This window comes from Pistacia vera, unplaced genomic scaffold, assembly GCF_008641045.1.
Source record: "Pistacia vera cultivar Batoury unplaced genomic scaffold, PisVer_v2 Contig180, whole genome shotgun sequence".
NCBI classification, from domain to species: domain Eukaryota; kingdom Viridiplantae; phylum Streptophyta; class Magnoliopsida; order Sapindales; family Anacardiaceae; genus Pistacia; species Pistacia vera.
Genome location: NW_022195899.1, coordinates 288,867 through 299,468, shown reverse-complemented (window position 1 = coordinate 299,468; position 10,602 = coordinate 288,867). Strand labels below are relative to the sequence as shown.

Here is a 10,602-nt window from a genome sequence, read left to right as displayed (position 1 = left end):
CAAGTTCGAATCACAAGAACGGTTCTAATATTGTTAGCCACAGATCACAGAACTTGTTCTGTTTCGAAAGCTTTGTTTGGGGTCGAAGAATTAGTCAAGGTGCGTCCCGATAACCAAAAAAAAAAAAAAAATGACTCTCTCTGCTCAAATATAGGTGTGATTCAAAATTTCAAATGGTCAAGCTTAGAGCCCCAAATTTGAAAGTTACTCTCCAGCTCGTCTTTTCTTGTACCTGACAAAGCCCCACCAATTTGGTACCTGTAAGTCTGTAACATTTTTTCTTTTAAGAAAGTAGAAATGAATCCAACTGATTACCAGCTTGACCACTTACACTGCAAGTTGAAAGTTCATAGCAATTTGAGTCCATGTTCCCACCTAAATAATAATGAATCCTTTAACCGAGTACCAATTCATGAGTAGAATCTTTCAATTCATATAACATACAAAAAAATGTGTATATACAGACATGGAAGAATCTTTTATCTGATTCCTCTGATCTTTCCTAACCTTAATCGGAGAGAATTAAAAACCATTCTCTCCTATCTTTGAACATAATCTGAGGGTTTTGCCCTCTTTCAATTTTTTGTTTTTTAAATCAGAACTAGAAATACCCTGACCTATGAAGATTACACAAGATACAATATGAGTGATATTAGCATATCACACTTCTTCAATTGTCACTGATGGAGACCTTGATTGTTGCCTTCCTTGTGACCCTGATTCGGCTAGCTTTGCAGTAACCTCAGCCACAACAAGCCTAGTAAGAAGTAGCCCTGCAATCAAAGCTGCTGCCATCAGCATTGTGAAAACTGCACTCCAGCTCGTAGCAGAAATATAACCGGTGATTAATGGTCCAATAGCAGCCCCGATTGAGCCAGTTCCATCAATAATTGCGGTTACAGTTGCCAATGCCCGTGAGTTCCCTTTCAATGAACTGTGGGTTCCTAAGTCAGCTGAGACAGCAGTTGTTATAAGAGCATAAGGGCCATTTACAAACATGCCGGTGATGAACATAAGAACTATGTTTAAAATCAAGGAAATGTTTCCATAGCTCCTATAGAAGAACAAAGCAGGAATTGCACAATACATGAAACTTGCTGCTGTTATGGCTCTGGCATCCAGGCGATCCGAAATATGGCCAGCTAGGATGCCCCCAACTACGCCCCCAACGTCGAATAATGTTGACAGGTTTCCAGCTGCCGAACTGGATAGATACTTCCCATCTATGGCTGGAGATTGATGAACATAAATGAATAAGGATTCATCAAAGAATTATAAGAGTTGATATCTTTAAGCTAACCACAAGAATGAGAAGACAAACTAGACTAATTACCTGTATGGGTAATGTAGAAGGGAAGCCAATAGAGAAATGTATAAGCAACCAATTTGGAGAAGAAGAGGCAAAGAGCAAATGGAGCAACGCCGGGAATTTTCCATGCTTCTATGAATCCCACAGGTTTCTCTTTAACCGGTGTCTCTGGTCTCAACAAAGGCTCTGTTACTTCCTCCCCAATTTTCTTTAGAGAATGCAATTCATCTTCCTCTTCTCTATCAGCTCCAACAGATTCAGGACTAACAGGCAGAAAGAAGAAAACCACCAAGCCAAGAAAAGCAATCATAAGACCGGGCACAACAAAGGACCAACCCCACCCGTAACTCAATAAAGCAGAGGCAACCAAAGAACCAGTGATATTCCCGACAGATGTGTGAGCATTCCAAATACCCATAATTAGCCCTCTCTTACTCTTCCCAAACCACTTGCCAACCACTGCAACAACTGAAGGCCACCCAGTTGATTGAAACAAACCAGCCAGCATTTGTACTATCAAGTAGTAGTAGTAACTATGGATATTTCCCCAATATCCTACCCCAAATAATGAAGTAAACAAACCGGTTCCAATCATTCCAACCGTTAAAACTATCCTCAGATCCAGTCTGTCGCCCAAATGACCAGAAAAGTACATTCCAAAAGCATATACAGAGAGGAAAGCCACATCAAGCTCACCGAGCAAGGAAGTCCCATCTGACCCATTAAACGGAGCCCATCCATCTCCCAACTTCCATGATAACTTTCTACTTTCAGCTGGTTCATGAAGGTAAGTTTTCCTCCAAGGGATGAATTTCAAGCTCACATCTGAAGCTTCAGGATCAAGGGTACTCTTGACAATGCTAGTGGTTTTCCGAGTGGCATGATAGCTAGCATATGCCAAAAAAGTTAAAATTAAAACAATGACTTGATGGGTTTTGAAGGAAATTTTTGTTCCCTTAATGTGTTCTATCAATCCAATTCCAAGGGGCTTTCTATCACTTGTCTCAGGTGTCGGTTCTGCCAACGAACCCATGTATGGATATTCACTCTAGAAGAAATAAGGAAGAAGCAATGGATCAATTTCCTCCGATAGATTACAACAAGAAGCTGAAAGCCTGAAACACGGACACATAAACTTCATAATTAGATTTCACTTCCTCTAGCAAGTTCAAGCTAATACTATAAGATAATTTGAACGAGGAAACTTAAGAATGATATCAAAGGAATATTAACACAAGCACAAAGAAAAAGCATTTTAACAAGAAATTTAAAACAGATTTATTCTAAATTAAACACAAGAAATCAGATGTTTACTTTCTCCAGCAATAATTCAATCAAATTTATTCGGACAATGCAGTCTCAGAAAACAGAATAACAAAAAAAGTGTACTAGTCTTCTAGAACGTATAAAAAAGATATTCCATTTTATCACAGTAAAATCCCAGCTTTACTCTTTTGTAAACCGCATAACCTCATAATTCATTAATCCACCTGAGTCTTAAAAATTAAGCCCAAGAATGTCTAATCGAAAAAATAAAAAATAAACAGATTCAATCAATTGTTACATAAACACCTGAATGAATAAAAACAGAACCTGATTATCAACAACTATACATGGAAGAATATATTTGACGAAAAACAGTTTCAAACACATATCAAAGTCCGCAAAACAAACACCCATTTGTCAAATTTACTTCTTACTGGTATTTATTAATAAAAAGACAAAACTTTTGACATCGCAAAAAAAACTCGAAGAATAAATCAAAAGAATTCTAAAAAAGAAACGTCAACAATTTTTACTTCTTCCAAACGACGACCACCATATGAATTCAAGACACATAAACAGGCTTGAAAAAGAAGCATCCATTGAACTCACCAGCTACTTAAATAAGCTTCAGTTGATCGATGTTGCGGTTTCTCTCTCTAAAATATTCTGAGATACTCTCTCTACTCTGGATTTTCCAGTTGCTTAACGAACAAAGAACTGAGTTTGTGCTTTGCAGTTTGCGGAGGAAAGCGAGGATTCTTATGCTCGTCCATAACAATATTTTAATACTAGTAAATTACTATCTTGCCCATTTTTTTATTCTGATTATTTGTGGGTGGTTTTTCTTCAAACGTGTAACGGAATTGGGTGAGTTGACGAAATTGACCTTCTGACGTGCTGGTTTCTTTAGACAAACAACTAGAAGTAATGCTACAGTTACTGAAAGGAGCGTGGCTCAATCTTAACCGTTAATTAATATTAATTCATAATTAATCGATGATCATGATTGATCTACGTCATTCGGTGTATGAATTCGGTACGCTCCTTTCGATAACTGTATTATTTTTCAACAACTAAATATATGAAATTATTAGCTTTCTGTGTTTGTATTTGATTAAGATCTACAATAAGGCTAATTTCGATAGAATTTTAAATTATTCCCCCGATAACTAACAATTGGTTACATTTGGGTGAGTATTTACTTATGTCAACGTCGTTTAACTCTAAAAATACATTTTATGAACCATCATTGGATGATCGAACAGTCAACTATAACTTTTGGATATATTACTCAAGAGGTATTGAGTTCGATCTATTTCAGCTGCTAATTGATTGTCACTGAGGCTTATCCAATTGTTAATTTTAAGGTCTCGAGAGATTAATTGAGTTTACATGCAAACTTGATCGGATACCCTCGATATTAAAAAAAAAAAAAAAAAAAAAGTCTCAACACATAAATAATTTGTTAAATTCACAAGTTACAAAAAAAAAGATATAAAAGTTTACTTGAATAAAACGAGTATAAATTCCAAAATGCAAATGGGACAATTAGGTCTTCGTCATCTCTTGGTAATGTTAATTAATACGTGGCTTAAATTTCATCCGCAACAGACACTCACCAAAATATTTTAATTTACGTTGACACGCCAATTAATTACAGCCTCTATTGTTTATTAGAAAAAGTTGGTTTATATGGAAGTCGTGTGGAGAAGCAAAATGGAATATTATAATGTAATATAATTTAATTACGCAAACCAAAACTACTTTTAATTTATTTAATGTAATAGAAAATATATTTCTCATTCATATGATCCATAACATCGATTAAAGTTATTAGATGTATTATTTAAAAGATTTTGAGTTTAATTTATTTAGATTATTTATAGGGATGATCATTAAAGAGATTTATCCTATCATCAACTTCAAAGTTCTAAAAGATTAGTTGAGGTGTTTATAAATAAATCTGAATATTTTTATATCATCAAAAATAAATAAATATTTATTGTTACGAAGTCCTCATCATCTCTTTTGGGACCACAAATCTTACACTTACACGTTATCGTATTTAGGTCAATATCACTATTCTTTAATTAATTCTTCATTTTACGTGCACTTTCACATTGTCATTTCCAACTGATTTGACTACACATACTAAACAGACGGCTTCAGAGAGAAATGTAATTAGAAAAATAAATAAATAAATAAAAACCCTTTTAAAAAAGGCCATGTAATTAGTTTCCATTACCTTTTTTCTGAAATATAATGGAGGGAACCACATTTTTAGTACTTCTACAAAGCTAGGTGTTGTCTTGCTTATTCATTAATGGGTTGTTATGATAAAAGTGGTGGTCATAATTTGCACCATTATTACGTTGTTATTGCTTTTTAAAAAAAAGAAGGAATAAGGTTAAAAGTAATGGTAAAGCCAAAGCTTACAAAATGATTGTTGTGGGGAAAAAAAGATATGAAAATAATCATGCCAAATCTAGAGAAAAGATAACAATTAATGTTGTCAAAATTGGATTAAATGTAATAAGTATCCTCGGACTACTTGAATACAAGACTCTCTAAATATAATTAATTCTAATAACTAAAGTGTTTGTCATCCGATCACAAGGAGAGAGGTAATTTTTCTTAATTATAAGATAAAAATATTAGGATACTTATAAAGTTGAAACTATTTAATAAAATTTTTTTTTTTTTACTTTTTTATAATATTATTTTTATAAGAATTAAGCGTCCAAGTCCATTATATATCTTCATATTGATGTGGGCAACTTCGTGACATACCAATTCTCTTATGATATCACCAAATTTAGACACCTCCAAAATTTAATTAAAATAATTAAGAAAAATGCCTCAGAGTAAAACAATATGATAAATCTGTAATTATTGAACTCTTGATTTATTAAATTTTACTCATCAACTGTAAAATAAATCCTGATAACACAAATTTAAAATCATCCTTTTAGTCATATACGTCTTAAATTATCCATCCTCCGATGCGTCAAATTTGAACATCTTTCTTTTCTTAATCATCCCCCTAATTTCTTATACCAATAATAACCCCAATTATTAAAGGGGCAATTTGGTTAAACCAACCAAAAATTCAGCAAGCCCCAAATCGGAACTTTGGTAAACCAAGAGGGGTAATATCGTAACTTCGTTTCCGCCTCCGTTTCAACAAATTGAAAGGCTGGTGGCGGCAGGAAACGCATATGCGAATATCCAAAAAGAATTATTCTTAACACCAGGCGTATATCCGCATCAAAAAGCCGCGGGCCCATGACGCCACGTAGCATACGACAAACTGATGATGTGGCAGAGTTGATGGATCAGAATTGATGATGCCATGCACGTGGCAATGCAAATGATATTTATACTTGGCCCTGTTAAGAATGGTTGTCCGAATCAAGGACATGGAGAAAGAACAGAGAAAGTTCCTTCTGTGTCATTTTTCGAGTCGCTAGATAAGCTGATAAAGAGGAAGCTCATAATGGCGTTTTGGATTTTTGCATTTATGGACTAAAATTAAAGTTGGGATTTGAAAGCTGAAAGTTCCGTTTCATGGGGCAGCCATTTCTGTCGAGTTGTATATCCAAACAAATAGAGGGGAAATATGTAGTTTCGAATGGAAGAAGATAGAATTTGGATGAGGTTTGAGTGAAGGAAGATCTCGAATTAACCATTCGGATTTAATTAATTAAATTGAAACTGACACGTAATTGGGGAGGAAAGGAATAATAGAAAAATGGGTCGAGGCTCCATTCATTATTAAATTGTTTCGGTTTTAGTTTACCTAAGAAGCAATTAAGATAGTGTTTGATGAGTAGATGGAGAGCGATTTTTTATTTTTTTATCAGTTCATGTATAGTTCAATTAATTTTTTAGGATCCTGAAGTTAACAGTTTGATAAATTCTCTCAGTGACCAACCCAGATGAATCAAACTTAGAACCTCTTGAGTAATACATCCAAAAGTTATAATTGACCTTTCGATCATCCAATGATGATTATAGCACAAAATGGATGAAGGGCATTCAGTTTCCAATCCAGACTGCGTAGACATTTATTGACCACGTTTTTACATAATCTGCATATAAGATTCCAGAGCAAATGGGAACTTACATCATTCTAAGCAATTTATTATTATACATCAATAATAGTGAATACCAATAATAGGATCGTCCACAACTTGGAGAAATCTTTTTCAAATTAAAAAGGGCCCTTCAAGCACACATATTTTGATGTTCTAGAGTAAACACCCCGGGCTTGACTTAGCGGTGATTGAAAGTTGACCACAGAGTACAGACTACAGGAGTACAGGGTACAGAGGCTAGAGGCTGCTGTGTATAAGAAAGAAAAATATTCAATTGTTTAATTAGCAGAAGATAGATGCAGTGGCCTGCCGCACGAGGTATACAATTTGAATGTATTATATATATATATATATATATATATAATCAGTAATCACCTGGCAGGCTGGTCGCTGCTTCCAGAGTTCTTCCGTCTTGTCATTTACACTATCTCCAAAAAGTATAACCTGTTTATTATTGAAAACTTATTGGCTTCGTTTAGTTGGCAATTGGAAATACTACTTTTAGTATTCCAAAAAAATTAAACAGTAAATTATCTATAAATTACTTAAAAACTAATAATATTATTCAACTTTATTCAATTTTATTCAACTTTTTTTATACCCCATAAATTTATTAATTTAATTAAATGTCCCTAAATATTTTTTAAAAAATTATAAAAACACCCCAACAATCCACATTTATCAGATTCTGGCCACCACTACCGGAAAATAGTCGAAATCTGGTAAGATGGCACACTACTAGCTGAATCTGGCCGATAGTAAGCCGATCTAGCCTTTTCCAGCTAGATCCACGGCGAATCTAGCCGAAAAAGGCCAGATCTAAGGCCAAAGACGGCCAGATCTCTGGCCGTAACCAGTCAGCAACGACTGCCAACAAACGGTCGTCGTTGACCATCAACGACGACCGTTTGTTGGCAGTCGTTGGATAGCAAATACAGCCAGATCTGACCGTCAATGGCCAGATCTAACCGTAAATCTGACATTTGCTAGTCAGATCTACCGTGGATCTGGTCGAAAAAGGCCTTATCAGCGCACGACCGGCAAAATCCAACCGGTTATGCATCGATACGGTGACTTTGGCCACCCTCCGGCGGTGGTGGCCGGCTGTCCGTATTTGAGGGTGGGTTGGGAGTGTTTTTGTTAACTTTTAATGTTTGATTATAGAGTGTATTTTGTAAAAAAACAAACATAGAGAGTAATTTATTAATTTATAAATCCTACATCGTAATACCCGCCCAATTCAACTTTTTTTTAACTTTTTTTAAAAAACTTTTCCCAAAAACTCAAAATTTTGAATCAAACGGAGCCGATGTGTATGTATTATGGTGCACCCTTAAATAACCAATTCTTTTTCTATATTAAGATATTCTTTCTAGGTGTTTATATAACTCATCAATCCAATATCAAATTTAATATAATGATGCCTCACCAAATCTCAAATGACACGAATTTAAAACATAAAAAACTATCTCTAGATAGTTTGACAGTTCGCTTATAACTCTTGAATGTATTACTTAAGAGGTTCTAAGTTCGAATAGAGACTTACTTGACTGTTAACTTCAAGCCTTGGAAGACTAATCGAGATGCACACAAACTAATCCAAACACCTCTAGATACCAAAATATATATATATATATATAACTAATCGAGATGCACGCAAACTAANCATCAATCCAATATCAAATTTAATATAATGATGCCTCACCAAATCTCAAATGACACGAATTTAAAACATAAAAAACTATCTCTAAATAGTTTGGTAATTCGTTTAGAATTTTTGAATGTATTACTCAAAAGATTTTAAATTCGAATAGAAACTTATTTAATCCTTAACTTCAAGTCTTAGAAAACTAGTTGAAATACACGCAAACTAACTTAAACATCTCTAGATATAAAAAAAAAAAAATATATATATATATATATATTAAATTCAAGCATAAAGTTAGTTGCACTATGTGAAAATTGTAGCACTATTTAAAACTTTCATAAAGTGATTTAATTATGTGTAAATAATAAATTAGGGTACATGAGGAATGCTTTTATAATCTTTAATTTACACGTGGAATATTGTACGTTTATATAGATGACAGCCCAAGAAGCCAAGATTAAGAATGTGAGTCCAGTCTAAATGTTTAATGGGTTTGGTAGCAGAAAGGTAGCCCGTAAATTGGTCATCTGTTGATGGCCTTATGGTTCTGGTCCATGATCTTCACTAGTTTAAGACAGTCCAACACCAGGAACTGGAAAGAAGAAAAGGGGCTAGATCCAATGAAAAGCAATAATCAATTCATTTAAAAATACGCAGGATATTAATTGGAATTAGAAGCTGTGTATGAGCTAAGAAGTTAAGATGAAATGAATTACAGTCAACAGTAGGGGTATACACGAGCCGAGCGGAGTATTTAGACACTCAAGCTCAGTTCGTGATAAACAGTATCAAATTCAAATTTGAACCAATCTTAAATACTTGGGCTCGAGCTCAAGCTCGCGAATATGGATGGATACTTAAACTAGAGCTTTGAGTTTATTGTGAAAAGAGCTGTTTGTCATTTTATAAACTTAAAATAAAAAAAAAATACAAAACTTGTAATTTAACCCTTCGAGCGCAATGAAGATTGAGCTAAGCTTCACCCGAATCAAACTCGGCTCAACGTCTTAAAAGAGCCACTCGAGCCTCAACGTCTTAAAAGAGCCACTCGAGCTCAAGCTCGACTCAATTGACTTCAAATCAAGTTCAAGCTCTCGTGAATCACAAACCGCTTAACTCACTTCTCGTTCCTGACTCAACAGCAACAGCTCAATGAAGAAGACAAAGTGGGTTACTACTATATTCCTTACAGCTGGAAAAAATGCTAATCCAACGGTTTCATGTTTATTAGGTGATCATTGTTCTGAAACTTTAGAACCAGGAGGCTGAAATCTTGGGTGGGGTTGGTTGGAAGACTTGTTGAATGTCATGTCAAGGTTTTCTCGTATTCTACTTGGTGCTTGAAACTTGAGTAAAGCTGCAAAATGATCAAGTTACTGGGGATGAATCCAAATCAACAGGGAATTTAATTCTTGATTCGATTCAACAATTATGTCCAATTTTTTACAAGAGCAAGAATATCACTCAACCTTAACACGAATCACATCACACAATTACTCTCCTCTTCCTTGACCTAAGGAACCACCACCTTCGTCTCTGCCTTGATCTCATTGCTCTTGTACATCTACCTGGCAAAGAAAATTCTCATGGACCTTCCAACGCTACCTTCATCACCACCTTCGTTCGCTCCTTCACCAGCTTTAACCACCAGAGACCCTGTTTCCACTGTTACCTTCACGTCATCCTTCCCCAGCCCCGGCATATCCATTCGGAGATTCAGGCATTTTCGTCTTCTTTCAAATCCCGACCTGGTTTAAACTCATACAAATTAAAGAGTCGTAGCCGTATTGACGAGTACCGTTGGTGTTGTCGTGTTGAAGAAGTGAGAGGCTGAGGTTTGCGGTCAGAGTGATTGTGCGGGTGAATGAGCTAAGGAGGCGAGTTGAGAAAAAGTTTCCTGAGAGCGAGAGAGGACGCCATTAACGAGTATGAGTACAAGCTTGGAGAGCAAGAAAAGACTCTGTTATCCTCAACGCTTGGAGGTCAACAACGCCATTTGTTAAATATTTAAAGTTTTTATTTTAATTCATATTTCTGTATTTTATATTATACATTAGAATTTTGTTTAATCTTAAAGCATTTGATAATTGAATATTAACGAGTATGACTAGAAGCTTGGAGAGCAAGAAAAATATTTAACCGACAATGCTACTGGACAACGGTGGTTGTTGACCTCGAGTCCTCGACAAACGTCGTCAGACACGTCCGGCGACACCGTCGACATTATCAAGGTCGATTGAACTAAAGTTTTCTCTCGATACTACCAGGACCACACAAATACC

At 35.2% G+C, this 10,602-nt stretch overlaps 1 protein-coding gene across 2 annotated transcripts; it reads right to left on the bottom strand.

Annotated features, from left to right (window-relative positions):
- Nucleotides 1–378: 378 nt before the first annotated feature.
- On the bottom strand, nucleotides 379–3,337 carry LOC116126563 (putative glycerol-3-phosphate transporter 1). 2 transcript variants are annotated; one of them, XM_031412236.1, is made up of 3 exons: nucleotides 3,185–3,337; nucleotides 1,334–2,424; nucleotides 380–1,229 (listed from the first exon to the last, which is right to left on the bottom strand). In XM_031412236.1, exons 2-3 carry the CDS (start codon nucleotides 2,340–2,342, stop codon nucleotides 661–663), a joined length of 1,578 nt encoding a protein of 525 aa, XP_031268096.1. In that variant the 5' UTR covers nucleotides 2,343–2,424; nucleotides 3,185–3,337; the 3' UTR covers nucleotides 380–660. The 2 variants fall into 2 exon arrangements, with proteins under 2 accessions (XP_031268097.1, XP_031268096.1); XM_031412237.1 differs by lacking the exon at nucleotides 3,185–3,337 and having other exon boundaries at nucleotides 379–1,229; nucleotides 1,334–2,351.
- Nucleotides 3,338–10,602: the final 7,265 nt, after the last annotated feature.

Coding starts and splice junctions, on each gene's coding strand:
- LOC116126563 (XM_031412236.1), bottom strand. CDS start 2,342: ATGGGTTCGTTGGCAGAACCGACACCTGAGACAAGTGATAGAAAGCCC. Junction 1,230..1,333: donor CTTCTACATTACCCATACAG/GTAATTAGTCTA, acceptor ATCAATCTCCAG/CCATAGATGGGAAGTATCTA.